The sequence below is a fragment of the Rattus norvegicus genome, chromosome 18 (genome assembly GCF_036323735.1).
Source record: "Rattus norvegicus strain BN/NHsdMcwi chromosome 18, GRCr8, whole genome shotgun sequence".
Taxonomy (NCBI): domain Eukaryota; kingdom Metazoa; phylum Chordata; class Mammalia; order Rodentia; family Muridae; genus Rattus; species Rattus norvegicus.
The window spans coordinates 54,356,029-54,377,493 of record NC_086036.1 but is presented as its reverse complement, the minus strand read 5'-3'; the positions used below and the strand labels follow the sequence as shown (position 1 = coordinate 54,377,493).

General features: G+C 44.9%; 1 protein-coding gene across 1 annotated transcript; it reads right to left on the bottom strand.

Moving 5' to 3' along the window:
* Positions 1-323: 323 nt before the first annotated feature.
* Positions 324-20,737, bottom strand: Isoc1 (isochorismatase domain containing 1). Its single transcript, NM_001014242.2, has 5 exons — positions 20,426-20,737; positions 9,775-9,894; positions 9,451-9,654; positions 6,896-7,012; positions 324-2,882 (listed from the first exon to the last, which is right to left on the bottom strand). Exons 1-5 carry the CDS (start codon positions 20,729-20,731, stop codon positions 2,736-2,738), a joined length of 894 nt encoding a protein of 297 aa, NP_001014264.2. The 5' UTR covers positions 20,732-20,737; the 3' UTR covers positions 324-2,735.
* Between the last annotated feature and the right edge of the window lie 728 nt (positions 20,738-21,465).

The following is a 21,465-nucleotide window of genomic DNA, read 5'->3' as shown; positions in this document are numbered from 1 at the left end:
AGAAAAGCCACCTCTGTGCCCCAAACACTGCATCTCTAAAGTCTGAAGTTATAGAACCAAAATGAACCTTTGACTGGGAACGTTATCTCTCCCCAGCTGTAAAGTCATACTTGCCCAAATAATTTTGAAAGAGTGAAATTAATCAACTTAAGTCAAGAAAAGTGCTATTTCAATGAACATAACAAAAATATGGGTTTCCTGACTGGAGTTAAGTTACCAGTGTAACTTTAGATTAAGTTTGCACAGATGTTGAGCATTTCTATAAGGAGCCGCCTGCTGTTCCCAGCCCCCTTGAGATTCAATACACTGGACTCTTCTTGCTTACATTCTGAAGTTCTTTATTTATGTCAATGAAAAGAATTTCATTATCCTATAAAGTCACAGACACTTCCACTTCAAAGTATTACAATCAACCAGTTTTCCTATAATCATAAAGTAAAAGCCTTGTCACCTTCTTGGCATGATTAACAAAACAGAAAAGAGAAGGCAGAGCTCACAATTGTTCTGAGCTTCCATGTATGTACATTCCTGGACCTGATACAATTTAATTCAATTCACTTACTAGCTGATGACTGTGTGAAGACACCCACATCCTAATCCCTAGATCCTGGGAAAGAGATACATGGCCTAAAGGTGTTAAGGCTGCAGGTGGAATAAGGATGCTAATTAGGAACCTTAAATCCCATGAGAGCTTAGGCCAGGCAGAAGAAGGGAGTCAGAAGGGACCTAAGGACCCACACTTGTTGCCTGAGAAGATGGAAATAAGGGACAAAACAATCAAATAAACCAAAACAAACCAAACATAAAAACCCACACGAGCAGACTCTAGCATCATGGGACGGCAGAAGTCATCCCTTATACGGGCCCCAGAATACATCGCAGCCTTAGCAACACGAGCTTTGCTGTCAGCACAGTAAGCCCTAGAACTCTACAGAATTGAGATGAAACAGTCTGTTGTCTTGAGACATGGCGTCTATGGCGTTTTGTTAGTGCAGCTACAGGACACTAATCCAGCGTCCCAGAGCTGGCTTCAGCTGTGGAAGAGGCATGGGTACAAGAGAGGGAAACCTTCCTACCATAAATCCTTCCTTTGCCAGGGGCAATGCTGAAGAGGGGCGGGGCTAGTATTTTAACAAGCACTACAGATAATAAACGTTTGAAAAACACTAGATTACACTTATTAGAAATTTTCTTAAAACGTGGATATCTATATGATGCTTCTTTCTAGACTCATCTTCTAAGCAGGAGCTCTCAACCTTCCTAATGCTGCAACCCTTTAATACAGTTATTCATGTGGTGGTGACCCAACCCAACCATACAATTATTTTCATCGCTACTTCATAACCGTAACTTTGCTACTGTCATGAATCTTAACGTAAATACCTGATAGGAAAGATATCTGATCTGCAACCCCTGTGGACACTGCCCAGAGGTTGAGAACCACTGAGCACATCAAGAAGTCTATGCTGTGGTGCCTTACCAAGGCTCAAACAACAAAACACATTTCGATAGTGCTAACAGGAAAACTCTGCGGGAACTCTTATCGGTCTGGGCCTGCACCGGATTCTGCTCCTTTGTAAGTTCTGATAAGTTATAAGATTATAAATATCAAATCTGTTGCCTTTGAAAACTTATTACAATTCACTGACTAATATTCATGGAGTCATGGGAAACAAAACAATTTCACTTACATAATACATTTTCTTTAATTTTATACAAAGAGAGTGATGTTCCACTGATCACAACATACATTAAAATGTTTTTTAAGCACTAATCAGTATGAAATGAAAGTAAGTTTCTTGACGGATTAACAATGACCACAGTATTACCGCTAAGAGTCCTGTTGATGATGTCAGCCATAACAATGTTTGAAGGGGAATATGGGCATTTTAAACTCCATTTTACCTAGAGTTTCTTTCTCTACCAACTCCGGTGTACAGTAAAAGATGCACTTAAAAAGACTGTAAAGGCATTATGTTACGGTGTGCCTCTGTCCATTACCCAGCACTGCAAACCACTCCCACCTGTTTACAAGTCTGACATAACCAAGGAGGAAGTAGAACATTCAGTGGAAGAAAAAAACGTTAACATAGACTGTTAGCCAGAGGAAGAAAATCCACAAAGATGCTAACGGGAATAAGGAAATTAGGGCAATAAAGACAGATACACAATATTTAAGATAATTTGCTGTGGTTAAGTCAGTGCATGTCACTCAGTCAGTAACCTCAACACTGTGAGAGGAGCAGATACTGGATCCAGAGTCCTGCTTGTCAATCCAGGATCATTGGCCAGTCAGCCTGGGAAGCGAAACCACTGGGTACACACTGACATTACAACGGATGTTTCACAACAATAGAAAAGTCAAATCACTGTGGTAGGTGGGTTTTTTGTTTTTTTCCCCTTTAAAGTGCACAGTTGAAGAAAACTTCACCAGAGGGTGCACTTCGGAAAGATATGGTCAGAGTATACAGTGTAGACAAGACAGGCACCTCCATGGTAATTTGTCTTAATGACTAAAAGCTCGTTAGGAAACAAGGGAGATAACTAAGCAGCACCTGAAGCCTCGACATTGTAACTAAACACGTTTACCCAATGGTCTAGCCAGTTCAGTGTTACTAAGAACTGCAAAGAAGGAACTGTTGTTGACTTAACATATTAGTTCTAAGAGACAACGGCTTGTCTGGCTTGCAGTCCCGTCGCCTGGGGGGAAGGAGGATCCTCATCCTCCGAGACTCCTACACTTTGGAAAGCAGACCAGACTCCGGGGCACTGGCCTTAATTAGGTTCTGGATTTCCTTGAACTTCGGGTGGTCTTTGTCTGCCACCAGCTGTAGGAGGACAGCCTCACTAGTGGTCACGATGATCCCAGTTCGAGCAAGACGCTAGAAAAAGAGAAACACAGACAAGTGAGCTGGAAAATGGCGACTATGTTAAAAACAGCGGGAATGGGTCAGGACAGTTAGGGTCTTCATCTACAGCAGTGGTTCTCGGCCACAGAAGTAAATTCAGGGATAGAGAACAGTTTCAAAACCAGCTGTACCACAACTGTACCGTGAGTGTGCCTCGGTATTATTAACGGGCTAGAAACAGTGATGGGAAGCAGGAAGTCGGAGTCATGATCCCTAGGTGGGAGGTTACCAGGCTAATCACCGTAAAAGGAACAAAGATATAAATCGTATCCCCGTCTGTGCCAATCAGTTTTCATCTACTTGACACTCCAGTTCAGCTCTTCTGGGAAGAGGGAAACTTAAGAAAGTGCCTCCATCTGACTGGCCTCTAGGCAAGTCTGCTAGACATTTTCTTGATTAATGATTGACGCTGGAGGGCCAGCCCACTTCGGGTGGTGCACTCACCCTGATAAGGTGGTCCTAGGTTATGTAAAAAGCGAGTGGAGGAGGCCAGAAAGCAGTGTTCCTAAGTGGCTACCGCTTCCGCTCCTGCCTCTGGTTTTCTGCCTTGAGGTCTCAGCCTGAATCCACTCAGTGCTCAATTGTGACCTGGGAGTTCAGATGAAATAAACCCCCCCCCCACTTGCTTTTGGTCCTGGTGTTTATTTCAGCAACAGAAACCAAACTAGGGTCTAGCCCTCCACGGGCCACACTTCTGGGGCTGTACCGCTTCGCCTCTCATTTCACTCTCTCAAATGGAGGTTTCTTTTGGCTTCAAGTTTTGATAAACTCTTGTGTTTTTATTTATAACACAAAAAGCAAAGGGGGTACCACCTCAGAGTTTACCCTGTACAGTATAATCGAAACAGGAGATCCTGGGGAATAATAATACTTTTGTCTGGCGTTACTGCCATTGGGCACCTACTTATTTAAAAATAATCTGTAAAATGGGTATAATTATAGCTATCCAGACTATTTTATTACTAGTTTGCTATCCAATTATATAAAACAGATGCTTAATTGCATTAAGAAAATAGGGTTCTTAAATTCTTTTTTTTCTGACTCCAAAACAGCCCCCCCCCGAGGACTTCTCATAATTAGAGCTCTTTGGTCTAGGAATGACTGGCAGGAGCCAAGGGCTTCAAGTGAGGTTTGCAATCTGCCCCAGGGAAAAACTGAACCACGGCATCTGCCGCCAGGATAGACTTTATGGAACGACTAAAGGAGGGTTGTAAGGTGGAAAACTGGGTACCGCTCCCATACAGGACGGCTCCTAACAGAGGGGGTCAGGAGTGGGCAGGGGGAGACTCCAACAGCGGGGACTTTTCCTTCTGTCTGGATCAGAATCTTGTCCATCTACCCTAATGATCTTTGGTGATGCTGGAAGCTGGGTCATATTGGGGTGCACAGGGCCACTTACCTCACTACTGAGGGTTTAAAAAGAACTGAGCAAAGAACCTATGTGAGAAGGAAGGTGTGGCACAGAAAATGCAAAGCTTTCAGAGCAGGCTCCTAGGTGTTTGCATAGAGCCTGCCCTCCCGACTGAGAGGAAGCTGGGCAGACAATAACAAAAGCTTCTAGTGCTCTGTGCACTTCTGATCATGTAGTCCAGCCCACCTCCAACCCCACCCCCACCCCGGAGTTAAATTGGGGCTTTTGACGAGTCCTCCCTACACTTGCAGTCAGTCCAACTGGGCTAATGGAAGAGGAAGGTTGGCTCCTTGATGTTCAACCTAAGACTGTAAGTCAGCGAGGGAGTACCTAACCCACTTCACACCTGAACAACACTGAAAACCGCCCATCCGTCATTCGTAAGTCAGTGAGTCAGTGATGAAGTCCCCACTTCCTATCAGAGCAACACTAAAGACTGCTCCTCAGTACGGGGGCCTCGAGTTCCAGGGAGGATTTGCTCCATCTGTTCTGCAACCCTTCTGAGAGCAGACAAAAGTCAGGCAGGTGCAGGCTGTTACACCATTCTACCATACAATTTTAGACAATATTACCCCAAGGTGACAATGCCCGCTAGATGGCCAGCACACCACCACCTGACCTCACCTGCAGACACTGCACACCATCACCTGACCTCACCTGTGGGCACTGCACACCATCACCTGACCTTACCTGTAGGCACTGCACACCATCACCTGACCTCACCTGGAGACACTGCACACCATCACCTGACCTCACCTGGAGACACTGCACACCATCACCTGACCTCACCTGGAGACACTGCACACCACTATCTGACATGCTGTGGTCACTTTCCCACTCTCAACCTTGATACATTCACCTACACAGGCTCTTCTGTGTCCAGGCAAAAGAACAGGCCTCCTGTCCATGCCTGAATGTCTCAGGGCCCACACAATCAACTAAGCAGGGCTCGAAGAGACTAAAGTGACAACCATGGAGCCCATATGGATCAAAGCTGGGTTCTCTGCGTATACATTATGGTTGTGCAGTTGGGTGCTTTTGTGGACCCCTAACAATGGGAGTGAAGGGTGTCTCTGACTCTGTTGCCTGCTCTTGTGACCCCTTTCCCCTACTTGATTGCCGCATCCATCCTTGATATGAGAGCCTGTGCCTAGTCTGTGTAACTTGTTATTCTGTGTTCAGATGACCTTGGGACACCTGCTCTTTTCTGAGGGGAAACGGAGGAACAGTGGAGCTGCGGAAGAGGGGAGGTGGAACTGAGAGGAGTAAAGGGAGAGAAAACTCTGATCAAGATGTAATGTATGAGAGAAGAACAGAAAAAAAAATCCATATGGATGCAGAAGAAAAGTCCTGGAAATACCTTCACTGCGAACAACATTTTTTCAGTTTGCATGGCTTTCTACCGTTTGGTTCCTTTAAAACTCTTCAGTCTGAGCATCACCATGGCAATAGAGTTTCCACACGAAAGTACAGGAGGCAGCTGCTCATTGAGCCTGGCCTGGCCGCTGTAAAACCTTGGTTAATAAGGAAGCTTGAAAAGTGGATTCTGAAGAGCTCATGACCTAAGAAGAGCTTACAGAGCCTTGCTGCGATGAGGAGTGGTACCATTTATTAGATGCCCCCTCCTCCAAAAATTTCCAATGGGCATGAGGACATTTTAAAAAATAAGCTTCTACCTATCAGACAACCACTTTATGGCCTTTACTCCAAGGCTCCAGGGTCTTTGAGGAAAAAGGGACAGAAAGACTGTAAGATCCAGGAAGCTGTATTTTCTAGACATACCAGGGAAAATGTGTATGTGAACAGACAAAATGTGTTTGTGACAGACAAAATCCCAGCACGGAGAGTAGAAGGTGGACACATAATTCCATGTCTAGCTGAGGAGCCATTGATACTTAATGCTACTGTGAGAAAGGTGACAGTTACTTTTAAAGACAGGAGACCTGATAGGGTGACAAACTACACTGCAGGGCCAGGGCCCAAACCCAAGACCAGATGGGTAACACAACCTGGACTTGATGGGGAAGGGACTTAAGACAGTAATCCCAAATTTAGACGGTGAGGGTGGCATATGGGGAGGAGTTGGAGGGGGCTGAACACGCCTAAAATACATCGCATGAAATTCTCAGGGAATTAATAGAAATATTGCAATAAATAAACAGGCAGCGAACTTCTCCCTATAGTTCTCTCCTAATCTTTCAGGAGAGACCAAGGGAAGTTCACCATGTTCTGAAGCAGGTTTTGCTACTGGGAGAAAGGTGGCTGGTTCCCCAGGGCCTTTCCTTGTGCACTCTGGAGGGCACTTCAGGCTACGGAGCTGGCACAGTCCCAACAGAGAACAATGCACAGGCCAGTCTGTACCCAGAGCATTGGACGATCTCTCAACGGCAAACCCTCCACCCTTTCTTTACGATTGTTTCAGATTTCCATTTTGTGTATTACCAATGTGTGTGTGCTCAGGTGATGCTGAGCCAAGCCTAGGTCTGAAAAGCAGCTCTTTCCATGCTGTTAAATATTCATGACTCCTATCCCTTCAGGAAAGCCGGTGAGAAGTTATCGTGAGTAGAGCAAGTACCTCAAGAGCGAACATCCTGTCCATCATGCTTCTCGAGGATGTGGCGTCAGCAACGATGTGGACCTCAATACCTCGGCCCACCAGCTCCAGGGCAGTCTGCTGGATACAGACGTGTGTCTTGGAGAAAAGGAGAGCACCACATGTAAGACACGGTAGACTGTTGGTGCTCTGCATGTGTCTAATAAAAGGGTGACAGGGGCCGCTGAAAAGCTTAACAGCATCGTTCTTTTAAGAACAGCATACATCAGCATCTCCACAGGCAGTGGAGTTGGGAAAAAAAGCTGGCTTTTATCAGTGTTTCTCAAGGTCACTTTGAACACACTCTCAGAATCCCGTCAACTGTCTAATGACTTTCACCCTCCGAGTGGCCTTGAGAAAGCTCACTGTCACCACTCTGGTGTTGGACCACTTGCACTTGGGTTTACATCTCTGTCCATATCAGGTGCCCAGCTCAAAGGACGAGGCTTTGGCACTGAGAAAGCACGGAGGCGACTGAGGCAGATCACGGGGAGTAATTTACAATGCAGGCCAAAGAACAAAAGCATTGTACAGACAGTGCACTGGGACAGAACAGAAGGGGCTGGAAATTGAATAATCCTTTTCAGATTTAGCTTAGCTCTAGTTAGCCCGATAGTTTTGAGCCTAAGTTGGCGTTCTCTCGCTTTGGCTGATTCATTTGAAGATCAGGGATTATCCAGTGTCCATCACCATTGACAACTACCGTACAGACCCCATCAGGCACTGCCCAGCAGGGGGCGAGGCAAAAACTCCCTCTAAGAATTAATTATGATGAATAAAAAGCATGTGCAAAAGCCAGTGCATGTGTATGACACAATTACACAAACGACCTTCCTCTCTGTGACCATGACTGAACTAAAAATTACTAGTTAAGACTAAACCTTTCTGTTACAAAAACTTACTATGATTAAAAACCTTATTATTAAAATATACCCAATATTAAAATAATTCTATTTCATTGCATTGAGTGAGTAATTTTGTTCGCAATGCTTTTGATTTCGATGTAACAGTTGTTTAGAAGCTAGAAATAACCTGAGCATGGTGGCACAGTGCTGCACTCAGGAGGCAGATGCAGGAGGATTGCTATGAATTCGATTTCAGCAGAGGCTACATTGTAAGTCCCATGGTACACAGCAAAGTCCTATCTCAAAACTACATGAAAGCATCAGGGTCATTCCAAAATGAAGAACTATATTAAAGGGTCACATAATTACGTAGGTTGAGAACCACTATCTAGATAATGATTAGTAAGATTCTCTTCCCATGTGATCTAGGTTCTATCAAAATGATAAAACTATCCATCACTTCAACAGAATAAAAGGTTTTATCTTAACATCTTCATACACGGGTTTCATTGTACTTTTCCCTCATGGGTTCCCTTTTCAAACTGCCTGCCCACACCCCTTGCTTTTAGAGCTGTCCCTTCTTGTCTCCCAGTCAGTATTCAAATTGCTTTTTATTTCTCTAATTCAGCATTTCTCAACCCTTGGGTCACAATTCCCATGGAAAACATTTATCTCAAAGATTATTACATAAGCAAAATTATGGTTATGATATAGCAATGAAAATAATTTTATGGTTGGAGTCATCACAACTTGAGGAATTTTATTAAAGGGTCACATCATTAGGAAAACTGAGAATCACTGCTTAATTCTTAATAAGCTTTAATTTCATAGTTTTTGAGCAGAGTTGTGCTGTGGTTTATTAAAATATATTTTCGTGCTATCATGGTGGTGACTATGTATAAGATACCAGATGCCTTTGGAATTTTGTTGATGATTTTCTTTTGTGCAAGTGTTGCATTTCTATCTGTGCAGGTATACTTGTGTGTGTGTATGTATGAGGTGGACACCCATGACTGTCTGTACAAATGCTTGGAAGTCCAGAAGACAATCACACTTAGAACCCTTCAGGCATCCTGGTCTCCTTAACTTATTAAATTTGTCCTTTCACAATTAAAAAAAAATACATGAAATACAATGTAATAAATCAACCAAAACTGGCACTAGGAATCCACGAGTATGTTTTCCCTTTCTAAAGGCGTCTACACACAACTATTTGAAGGACAGTGAACTGTACAACTTTGGGGATGCATGAGGTGGGGTACAGCACAAAATGTGCCCCCACCCAATCAAGTCCAGACACACATAAATAAAAGTAATGCCTTTGGGAAAAATGTCTTCCAAAGCAGGCCACAGGTGGTTCTCAGAACAGCAGAGGATCACTGGCTGAGACTCAAAGGCAGCCCGGCTCACAGGCTGACTTTGGGCAGGGTATGATAGCTCTAAGCCTTAGTTTCTTATCTGTGGTACTGGGGGCCACAGGGTCCATAACTCACAGGGTTGTTGGGAGGGTTCAAGGTGTTACCAGCTACAGGGCATTTGAATCAGTGGCCTGCAGGCGGAGGACACATAACAGGTGGTGGCCATCTTCCCTCGGTACCACCCACCAGCATCCTAAAAGCAAAACTGCATTCTGGGAACGCTGAGTTTTCCCACAATCGGCCCATTCCGAACCCAAAAGGGAACTTAACTTACTTCTACTCCAAACAGCACAACGCTCCGGACGCCAGGAATCTCAGCCAAGGCAGCTTCGACTTCGGGTAACACCATAGAAAACTTGGTCTTCGGAAGAACCAGTTTTACACCTGTTAAGTCAATTTCCTGAACGGTGCTGCCGAGTCCTTTCGGGTACTGTTCTGTTATGATAACTGGGATCCCTAGTATCCGAGCTCCTTGCAACTGGAAAGCATCAAACAAAAGAGAAAAGACACCTGTGCTCAGTAGGCTACACATGCACATTGTGTGGAATACAGACATGAACGCATTCTGTGCCTCAGACAAGCAAACTCAGAAGCATACCAGTCTCTGTCCCACACTAATGATGTCTCCAAAATACTTGATGGCTGGGCGGAACCTTTCCTGCATGTCACAACAGAAGAACACAGTGCTGGGAGGCGTGAGATTCCCCAGGGTCGTGAGCTGAGGACAAAGAAGACAAAAATGAGCCGGCATTTGTATTACAATGATATTTATTTCCAGTGGCTGTCGCAGCAAACAGAAGGAGGTTCCTGTTGTTTGCCTCAGTCAGTAAGCCCAAACAACTATCACAACTACAAGAAATGATCTGAATTACTGTTCCCCCCAAGAAAGGGTATTGCCCACAAAGACATTCTCCAAAGTGCATCTGGTAGAAAAGGGGGAACATAACACAACGACCAACCACACATAACTGTTTAAACAAGTTTTAATACTTTCAGAGAGAAAATATTTGAGTCAATTAAAAATATGTTATATATGTTTCAAAAATTTCTTTCATCTAGGGAGAAATATTTACCATAAAAGGTTAATTTTACAACAACACACTTGAATAGCATTTCAGTATAAAAATATCAAGAAAAGGAAAATTTCCAAAAAAATTAGGCAGTTATATAATTTGAATATTTTTATGCTCATTTTCTGTGTCTCTAAAAGTATTTGCTTAATATTATTGTGAATATGTTACCTTCAAATCAGAAAAAAATATCTACATTAAAAATGTAAGTGTGATAATGGTATTACAGACAGAAATTAAATTTTAAAGTGGCTTATGTAAGGAGAGTAACAACTGAAATATATAATCAATAATCTGTAGCAGAGACTGAAACATAGAAGCCAAGACAAACAGAAATCGTAGCAAATACAAAGTCACTGCTCTCAAGATAAACGTCGTTTGCAAGGCTGACTTCTGGGGTGCTTTACATGAAACATGCAGACTGGGACAGGAAAGGGTGCTGGGAAAGGAACACGCCAAGAGGGAATTCTTAAACATTATCAGGAGTCGGAATAAACTAATGTTTATTATCAGGAGTCGGAAAACTAATGAATTAGCAGGAAAACTGAGTATTAAATTTCCAAACTTCACATCTGCAACCCAACAACAGCTTGTGTATCAGCCTGTCAGGTGCAGGACTACTTGGCTACTCACTCACACACACTCACTCTCTCTCTCCCTCTCCCTCCCTCCCTCCCCCCCCCCCCCCCCTCTCTCTCTCTCTCTCTCTCTCTCTCTCTCTCTCTCTCTCTCTCTCTCTCTCTCTCTCTCTCGGCTTCTACCTCTTCCCAGATTCCCTCCCTTCTCAATAAACTTTCTTTATACTAGGCCGTGGCACGCTGTTATTGTTCAGGGGAACACCTCAGCATGAGCCCACCAAAGTGCTCCCCATGCCACAACAGCATGATACTGCAAAACATAACAGGTTTTGCAAAAACATAACAGGCAGCACAAGCCAACAGTCTGGATCTAACACTTGCAAATTCCACACTTTCCACTTGCAAATTAAAGAACGCTCTGCAAAGAGCAAGGAACCCATGTCATTACTCTTCCTAGTCACCCACTAACCCCCTCTAGTTGTCCTGTTTTGCACTCCCTAAAACCACCCACAGATATCAATTATTAATAATATCCTGGAGAAGCCTGTGTCCCAGTTACATGGTTGTAGCAGCCCTAGACTGGGCTTCACCATCTCTAAAGGTGGCAGACTCTAAGGGAGACAATTCCTACCTGCATTAAAGGGGCCACTGAGGGAAACCTTTTATGCCCAGTGCTACGGCTATCCTAACTGCTCTAGGATGGCCTTTGTACCATCTACTCTAATTGCAGCCGAGGCTACAACATGCACACTCTTACCTCATGGGCAATTCATAGCACAGTGCACTAGAGGGTGAGAGCCACCCATCTACCAATTATCACTATAGAGAGCCTAACTTCACCACCAAAGCACGATTAAAATGAGCGCTCAAGTGCTCTGGCTGTCTCCTCACACTGTTTTTAAATGATACCCGTTTTTATTTTATATTTATTTACTTAGTGTCTGTGTATGAGCTCCAGGATTTATATGAGGTTAGAGGACAAGTCCTGGGAGTCTGGTCTCTCCTTCCAAGACATGGCCTCTGGGATTAGATATCAGGTTGTCGGGCTTGGCAACAAGCTCCTTAATCAGCGGAGCCAGTGTACCTGCCCAAGGCCTGTATTGTAGGCAATTCCAAAGCTGTGAGTGTGATCTGCACACAGAAGCTGGGAACACCAACTTCTGTGTATTAAGGATAATGTTTCTTAAAGCAATCACAACTTATGACTTACGCATTCTAAAATCCCAGTAACCATTAAGTCTTAGTTACCTATGCCTAAGAATCGATGTTTTTCTTTCATAAATTTAAACAGTAAGTATCAGAGTGCTGCTGGGATTAGAGTAAATGATATAGAACAATTTACTTACAAGTGGACTATTTGAAATTACAGTCATACAACTCAGCCAGACTGGCCATTCCACTGGCCAGCACGTTTTCACAGGAAACCTGGCAAGTATTATTAATGAGCTAACAGTCAAGTCCTGAAATACTCCCAGTTCACACATGCCCCCAGTTCACACATGCCCCCCGTTCACACATGCCCCCAGTTCACACATGCCCCCAGTTCACACATGCCCCCAGTTCACACATGGCCCCAGTTCACACATGCCCCCAGTTCACACATGCTCCCAGTTCACACATGCTCCCAGTTCACACATACTCACAGCCCCAACTCTCACATACTCACTCAGTCTACATGGTCTAACATTGTAGATCCCACACCAGACTGGCAGTCTGCATTCTAAATTCACAGAAAGTTAAGTGAGAGAGTTTCCAACAACTAGAAACAGTGCTAGAGACAGACAAATTAGCAGCAGCAGGAACTGACAGAGAAGATAGGGGGGAAAGATCCAAAATGCAAGAAAGCAAGCCAACCTCAGACCCACCGACAACTGAGGTAGTAACACCATTATTCTAAATTAGAAAAATGTCATTCTAGTATTCATAAAAAGGTTTGTAAAAAAAATGTAAGAATATATCAAATAATATATATTATACAGGAACTACAAGATAAAAATGGTGAAAATATTAAGTAATCAAATGTAAATGAATAAATCCTTACCTAGCCAGAAATCTGGATATATGTTCTGAGGGCAGAAGAGAGGCAGCCCTCAAGCTGTCCTCACCCCAGATCCTTTATAGTAAAGAAAGATGTTAAAGTGACTAGTGACTCCTTTTCCAGTAGAGATGGAATTCCTGATTGTGTGAGACTCAGACACTTCCTCATACCCTTGAAATCGGAGGCAACTGGCGAAATCTGCTGTGTAGCAGGAGTAGCCGACACGAGGAAAAGCTGACAAACAAATCAGCCACAGGGTCCTTAGGCATGCAATAATTCACACTGACAGTGTATGTACTTGACATGAGAATGGCCTGTGCAGATCCTCAGAGCCCCACAACCTCAGTCTACCCAGGAGAAAAACACACCACGCGTGAAAACATAGGCCATCCCACCAAACATCTGACGGTGCTCCTCCATACTGTCAAGGTCATTTGCAATAATCAAAACAGCACACAGGAACCAAGGTAGGCAGGGCAAACGGTTTTAACTGTGTCCTGGACTGGATCGTGGGTAAGATTATCCTGAAATACCAAGATAGGAAGGAGGAAAAAATTAGCAAAAACCAGTGTGCAGAGGTTAAAAGCATGGACCCAGTTTTAATTCTAAGTGTGCAGCCCACAACTGCCTGTAACTCCAGATCTAGGTGATCTGATGCCCTCTTTTGAACTGCACACACATGTATACTAAAATAATAATAATAATAATAATAATAATAATAATAATAATAATACAATTAGAAAGAGTCCGGTGTGCAGCTTAGTAGTGCAGCACACTGGGTGGTTGGCTGTGATAGATAAAGCACAGTAAAGCACAGTATTAACAGCAGAGGAGCCCCTGGGACAGAGGAACTGAAAATCTGTATTATCTATGCAACTGTAGCATTGAAGAAAAAGTTTTAACTCTTACAAATGCAACTCCTACTTGAAATAATAATGGCTTCCCTGGGAGATAGTAGTTAGAGATGCTTCCTGACTGGAGATGACCTTCAGACCTAACAAGCTAGAAAAGGAAGCTTAGAGAGAAAACGGGAAAAATAAAACAAACAAAATATTCTAACCATGTTATCTGCCTGATCCTGTCTGGCACACAGATTCCAACAAGATGCTGTTACAATTTAATTCAATTGTAAGTTAGGAATTTCTTTAATCATGACTCACACATTTTAGTTAGAATTAAATTGTAGGTGCCCAGAGATTATTGCCAATTGCCCAAAATATACAAGTTACAACTTCAGTATGACCAACACTGCCATGACAAAAGGATTATTATAATCAGTGACTTCCTGAAATGAGAGTTTAAGAGACAGAATCTAGGTATAAAACTCTGTCTACTTCCTTTAGACTTGCCACAGTATGGCACTGACCTGAGATTTCAGACTGAATGGAATACCTATGGACTTTTCACAGAAAAAAATCGATATTCCTATTACCCTGGCCATGTGCTCTGATCATTTAACAAAATGCTCACTGGCTAACCACTCAGGAAAACAAAAAATGGCTAGCCTAGGTTAATGACTCCATCAGTTCCTGAACAGAAGTAGGGTATGGCTATCTCACTGCTGAACAGTGTCCCATCACCCCTTGCAAAGTCATACTTCAAATTCCTAAGTCATACTTACAGCATGACCTTCCCTGGAGCTGGAGTCATTGCAGATAAACTGACTTAAGATAAAGACCCACTAAGTAAGGTCCATAAGTAACTGAAGGAGACTGGTGTCCCTATGGAAAGGGGACAGACCTAGACGGAGAGATGGACAGACAGACCTACATTCAAGGATGTTGTGAATTGGTTCTAATGCTTTGCCTTAATTCGGCTCCCCAAACCAGCAATCTATTTATGTCTAAATTCTGAAGGTCCCTGTCCCCAGTTGGTGTTTGAGTGAGCAATAAAGAGCCAATGGCCAATGGCTGGGCATGATGAAAGAGGTGAGACTTCTAGGTTCCCGGGAGTAGAAAAGAGGAAGAAAGGGTCAGCCATGAGAAGGGGTAGGAAGGAACAGGAGGGCATAAGGGCTGAAATATAGGGCCAAGAAGGAAAGCGGCCCCCAGAAGGACTGCCTAGAAGTGTCTTAAGCAGCAAAGATAGAGGCCCAGTCAGAAGGGGTCAGGACATCAAAGATAAAATACAGATTTAGGATGTGTTAAGTCAGGAATGTCAGAGGGGAGTGCTTACTGGGAGTTTTAGAAGTGCCCAACCATTGAGCTAGTCAAGCGTATCAAAATTAGGCTGGTGCGTGCGTGCGTGCGTACGTGCGTGCGTGCATGTGCATGCATGTGCGCGCGTGTGTGTGTGCGCATGTGCATGCATGTGCGTGTGCATGTATGTGTGCGTGCATGTGTGCATGTGTGCAGGATGCCTAGCAGGAGCGCAGGGCAGATTAACTAATTCACCAATACACAAGAACGCCTTGACCGTGAAAGCAGACTGGAGTGATTGTATCTGTAAGCCATGATCTTCCACAAACACGAGGTGCAGAGAATCATGTAGACTTCCTCACAGCCCTCAGAAGGAAGCATCCCTGCCCACGCCCTCCGTTCTAGCATCTGGAAATGTGAGAGTGTCTGTGCTGTTTCAGCTCCCCAGTTGGCAGTGCTAAGGACAGCCCCTGTGAGGAACCTGTGCTGCTGAGGAGTGGGGACCGCTTTAAGATGGGGGATTCCTTTTCCTTTAACCGGCTACAGTTAGAAGATAAACGGGATCTACATGAGTAAGAGTCTGAAGGGGATCTAGGTACTCTTAGGTCTCAAGCCTGGAGACCCATTTAATATATCAAAGTGGATCTGGCAGCCGGCTTCTCCCAGTATCCCTCAGTCCCAAGCAGGGAATACCCTGCCTTCTACTCTCCAAACCTTCTTGTCCAGGGTCTGGGCTGCTCTTCCTTCAGAGGCTCTCCCCTATATAATCCAGCCATTTTGGTTACCAGCCCTTTCTTTTTAACCTTTTCCCCTCTTTGTGCCTGTACCTGCCGCCCACCCCCCCTCTTCCCCTTCCTCTCTCCCTTCTCCCCACAGGGCAGCTCAGGGTCCCTTTCCTGCCTCTGGCTATGCTCTCTCCCTTTCACCTTCAATAAACTTTCTCCTCCACCATGTCCTTTCTTTTCATTTCTTATTTTCATCCAGTATTTAAATCTTAAGTGTTTCCAATCCAACTGCAAGGCTTTGGTAAGGCCCTGACCTAGTATCAACTCATTTAAAACAGACTGATTCCCCGCCCCACATAAGCAAACTCCGAGGATTCTAGATGCGGCTCAGGCTTGTGGGGACTAGAACCTGAGTCCAAGTCTCAGCTTCGCTGCTGCGGTCAATTACATAAACGTAGGTACACCATTGGCATCGTCCAATAGAATTGCCTTCTCTTTTAAACAGTAAGAAAGAACGGTATTTTTCTCCAGCTGTGGTGATATCCAGCAAAACAAACCCTTGAGTCAGCACAGGCTGGGAAGCTCTAACAAGGTTAAGGACGATTTCCCATTAGGATCTCTGTAGAAACATCGCTGTGCTAATTTAGTCTGCAGAATTAAGAAACTCATTCATAAAGCAGAGCGCAGTTCCAGACACAACCAAAAGGCTCATCATTGTGTCATTTATTTCTGGCAAAACAGATTCTCAGCCTTTTCCTTGAGACGGCAAGAGAACACTTCACTTTTCCTTTCACAACATGTGTACCTACCCTGATCATCGAGGTCCCTGCATCCCAGAGTCTGAGCTCTCTGGCTCCCCAAGGAAGACCAGCTGTGCCCACCCCTGAGAACTGAGCCCTGAAGGATCTCTTGAGATGCCTCAGACTGGGATGAAGGTGAAACTGGGCTACGCCAAGACCCGGTGACATTTAAATCTACACTAAGATTCCCCATGGCTAACTAAACCTAAGGGGGAAGAAAGAAAGAAATGCAAGTCACAGCTCCCACTCTCAATTCAGTTTATTTATAGGTAGCAGCTAATTTACACCCAAGTAACAAACAGATACAACGTTTTGGGAATCGCTCTGCAATACTCAAAAGTTTTTAAGTGGCCCGTATACCTCCATAACCGTATTATCCCATAACACCCGCTGCCTATCAAGTCAATAGTCTGGAGACAACACCTCGAACTCAAGATCTAGGCTTCTCTTCTTGGTGCCCACTAAAGCACTCGGCATCCAGACATACCCTGCCAGTGTCTCCACCCGGTCTGAGCCTGAGCTTATCCAAGTATTTTTCCTGCGACACCCACCCCTACAAGCAAACGTCCAGCAACCCCGATCTCTAACTTCCAACCAGCAAGCCATAAGCAGACCATACTCCCTTTCTTCCTCTTTGTGTAGCTGCCTTTCTTCCTTTCTGATCGTGAACTGGGCTGTCTCTTCTAGCAAAAACGTCTGTACGTCACCCTCATAAAATAAAAACTCACTGGAACAGGAACACTGGGTCCAAATCCTCTCCCATTTAACCACCCTTGCCTGGAACAGGTCAGAATAACCTCTGCATCGGGGTTATTCTCCTGCCCTCAAAATGTTGCCAAAGCCTTCCGTCTTGTCTGGCTCTCGTCCATTTCTTCCTGCCTTCTGCTTGGGCTCCACTTGCCTGGGACAAGGTCTGTGACAATGGTCTTTACGTGAATCCCCGGCATTACATGTCTCTGTCATGCAGACATGACAAGAAGTACAAGAGTCATAAAGAGACCTAAACTTCCGCTCCATGACCCCTTCATTCACATTCTGCCTCCTATGCCTCTGACGCTGCCAGACGCCTGACACACAAAACCATGAATGAAACATGAGCTATGTCTTCGGCTACCTGAGCCATCAGCAGACATTTAGTCACTCTGACAGTATTTTTTTTTTTTTTAAAAAAGGAGTCCCTGAAAAGTTCCCACACATAGGTCATGAAAATGGATGTCTTCAAGGTCCATTCCCCAAGAACTGCTGCCAACACCCGCTATTCCACAAGGTCACTACTTACAACGGTCACAGCAACAGGAAGGTAAATTAAGAGTTCATTGTAGAGTGAGAGTGTGTGAGCCAGGGTCACACAGGCCCCAGGGCCTGCATTTGGAGGTGCTGGGACAGAATGCAAGCAAAAGCTTGCACACAGAATGGGCAGTCTCTGCTCCTGGGTCAAAGGGAAAAGGGCCTACCACCTCCATCACTCCCACCTCCCCAGAAGCCACTGAGGGTCTTCCTAAGTGACAAGTGTCCCTTGTAAAACAGCAGGGGGCAGCTCAACAGAAAGGGACAAACATAAACGGAAGCTTAAGTAAGGCTTGTTTTCCGGACTATTCCATGTCCTTTTCATCAAACATGAAAAGAAAGCAGTCATGTTGTGAGAAATGCTCAGACACTCACTGAGGACTTGTTCACGATTTGCCAGCTCAGCCATTACAGCCACAGAATCCAGGGCAACCTCCTAAGCTTCCTACCTCTATGCTCAGCTCCTCAGAGAAATGAACGTCATTACGATCACCACCAAGAACTGAATCCAGGCCTGCATCTCCCGGAGCAATGCGCTCATGGATGCCACTTCTATGTGGAATGAACTCTCCGGGATGCAAATCACCCATGTTAGTAAGTAGAGTTATACAGATGTGTTCCAGAAAATGTAGTAGCAATGAAAAGAAGTTATCTTTTCTGAAAATATACCCCCACACATAAATGCATGAGTGCTCAAGAACATCACCATTTCATATGCTATGTAAAATATTCTTTCTTTCATATTATCTACAGCTAGGCTGGGAGAGGCACATGACTGAATTACATTCACTGAAGTGAGACTATGGAAGTATTTATAAGTACTTCAGAATATAGACATACATAACCAGTAAGCCTAAGGACTTGGGTTATTTAGTGAGAAAAATTATCTGTTAGTGGATAGAAAGAGTATTGCTATTATGATTATTTTATTGAGGGGAAAGTAACAATTAGTAAAATGAGAATATGAAAGAGTTTGTAAGTACTTCAAAATAACAGACATATAGAACCAATAAGCTTAAGAATTCTTGGGTGGGCTGGAGAGATGGCTCAGCGGTTAAGAGCACCCGACTGCTCTTCCAGAGGTCATGAGTTCAATTCCCAGCAACCACATGGTGGCTCACAACCATCTGTAAAGAGATCCGATGCCCTCTTCTGGTGTGTCTGAAGACAGCTACAGTGTACTTATATATAATAAATAAATAAATCTTTAAAAAAAAAAGAATTCTTGGGTTACTTAATGAGACAAAAGTACTCTTCATTGGGATAGAAAAGAGTACTTCCATTGTTTTAGTGATTGTTTTAAACTCGATTACAAAAAAATTGACTAAACATAAAGTATTTCAAAGGCCAGAGTGACCTGAATTATATGTTGCTTTTTCCAGCATGTTACACACACACACACACACACACACACACACACTATTGATTTTCAGACTCTTTAAGAGTTGAATCACATTTGAAATGGTCAAAATATAAAATTCCTACCCTAGAGCACAGAAAAGCAAACGCCAACTTAAAAATCTAAAGCCAGCCTCCTCGTCACAGGTAGGAGCCCCTCTCCCTCCCAAGGATAGCAGGAAATGGTTGACAATGCAATCTGTTCTCTTCTACACAGTTCCAGACGTTATTCGGCATTTTGGAGTCTGGCCTTGTAATGGATTTGTCAAAGGTGAATCCAACATATTGGGTATTTGGCAGCGGTAATCTAAACGGACCTTCGGAAGGCTGCAGAGGCATCGGCTAGAACTCTTAAAGAGATAAAGATGGAGAATGTTAGACACCAAAGAATGCGGGGCTCTCCATCCGGGCAGCAGGGCAGATCACTCCACCTCCTGCAGCCTCTCTGGCAGGTAGCCCATGAACTCCGTCCTCTGAACATGTGAACTTTAATCAAGTTAAAGTACTCGTGCCAGGGGGGAGGGGGGCAGCACAATCCAGTCTGTCTTTGAGTACTGATGACAAAAAACAAAAACTGAGGGGAAAACCTCTCAAAATGGCACTTGGATATGAAAATTACCTCTGTACTCAAATACCACAGTTCAGTTTGTCTGGCTAAAAGACTTAGCAGTTCTGCACATAGAGAAAAAACTACAAATGCTGTAGTGCCTAAGTTAACACCTATCTCCTTTCCTCTCAAAACCACGCATTCGCCAGAGAGAATCCTCAGATTTTAAGAGGCGATTGCCTCGTATTACAGCACGGCTTTCAGCAATATAATAATTAATAAACTCTAATCTTTAGGCACAACTTCCTCAGCCTAGGAGTCCCAGGCTTTCACGCTGACTATTTAAGTGGCTGCTGCAGTTCTCTTCCTGGGTAGGCACCCCGACTGTCACCGAAACGAAAGAAGAGAGCCACCACGGTGAAGTTTGCATTTCTGCAACTGGTTACCACAACTCCCGGAACAAGCCCTAGGGCTAACACCGCCCACGATCTGCACCGTCCGTGAAAATAAGAGCAAGGGTGACCGCCGGACCACGCAGGCGGCTGCCGCACAAAGGCGCGGGGCACTGGGGACCACACACGTGGGGGCGTGGGCGGCCCGAGTAGGAGTGGGGGGGGGTGACCCGGCTCCGCGTGGGGTGACTCGGCTCGGCGGGGGGCGGGACCCACCTGGATCTGCAGCGGCACCAGGCGCAGCTTGCAGCGCTCGCTCACCGCGAAGCCCTTGGGCAGGTCCACGTACTGGCCCCACTCCTCGGCGAAGAGCTGCACCACGAATTTGCGGTGCATGTCGAGCTGGTCGCCGTACAGGCTCAGGAACTTCTGGATGAGCACGTCGTAGCCCGCGCCGTGGGGCACCGACGCGGGCCGCGCGAACACAGAGAAGCAGAAGAGCACCGGCACGCCGCCCGACGGCGCCCCGGCGCCCACACCGCCGCCAGCCAGCGCGGCCACCGAGGGCTCCGCCGCCGCCATGTTCCCCGCGCGTGCGCGCCGCCTCCGCGCGCCAGGCCGAGGGGCGGGGCCCTGGATGCCGGAGACCCGCCCGCGACGCCCCGGGCTCGGTGCCTGCCACCGGCGACACCGTCACCTGTGGCGCGTAGCGCGCGGGGACAGCGGCTGGCCTGACCTGATACGACAGGACAGCAGTCGCAGGCCTCCTCAGAGGACCAGACCAAGCTGCAAATTACCATCTTCCGATCCGCGATCAAGACCCGAACCTTCTTGATTTTGCGCTAGTTTTCTGAGAAGGCTTGGCGTGGGAATTGAGCAAAATCGGAACTCACTGAAACTTAATGCTTTTCCCTTTTAAAGTAGGTGCAAAGCATCACATTCCCAATAAGACGACTCCATGGGCGCTATAAGATGTAGCAATTCACAATGGTTAGAGCAAGATCCTTGACGTCAGAACCCAGCGATGACGGGCTCATAAATATAAGCATGAAATTAGATATGAAATAGTAGACATATTCTTATAGACTAATGTTTTTGTTTTTGTTAAACAAAGATCTTTCAGCTACGACTGTTATTTGGGACTGGTGGTTCAGTTTGTTGAGGAAACTTAAGTACATTTATTTAAAGCATAAGATGCATTTATAAAATGTATAATTTTTTGGTAGGGAAAGCAACTTTCATATCTATGTGTGGACACATAGCTTTTGACAGCCTAACATAGCCATCCTGTCCCTGTATTGATAGCTGGGCACCTT

Coding starts and splice junctions, on each gene's coding strand:
- Isoc1 (NM_001014242.2), bottom strand. CDS start 20,731: ATGGCGGCGGCGGAGCCCTCGGTGGCCGCGCTGGCTGGCGGCGGTGTG. Junction 9,895..20,425: donor TGGTGCCGCTGCAGATCCAG/GTGGGTCCCGCC, acceptor CTTTGTCCTCAG/CTCACGACCCTGGGGAATCT. Junction 7,013..9,450: donor TTGTGCTGTTTGGAGTAGAA/GTAAGTTAAGTT, acceptor CTTTTCTCCAAG/ACACACGTCTGTATCCAGCA.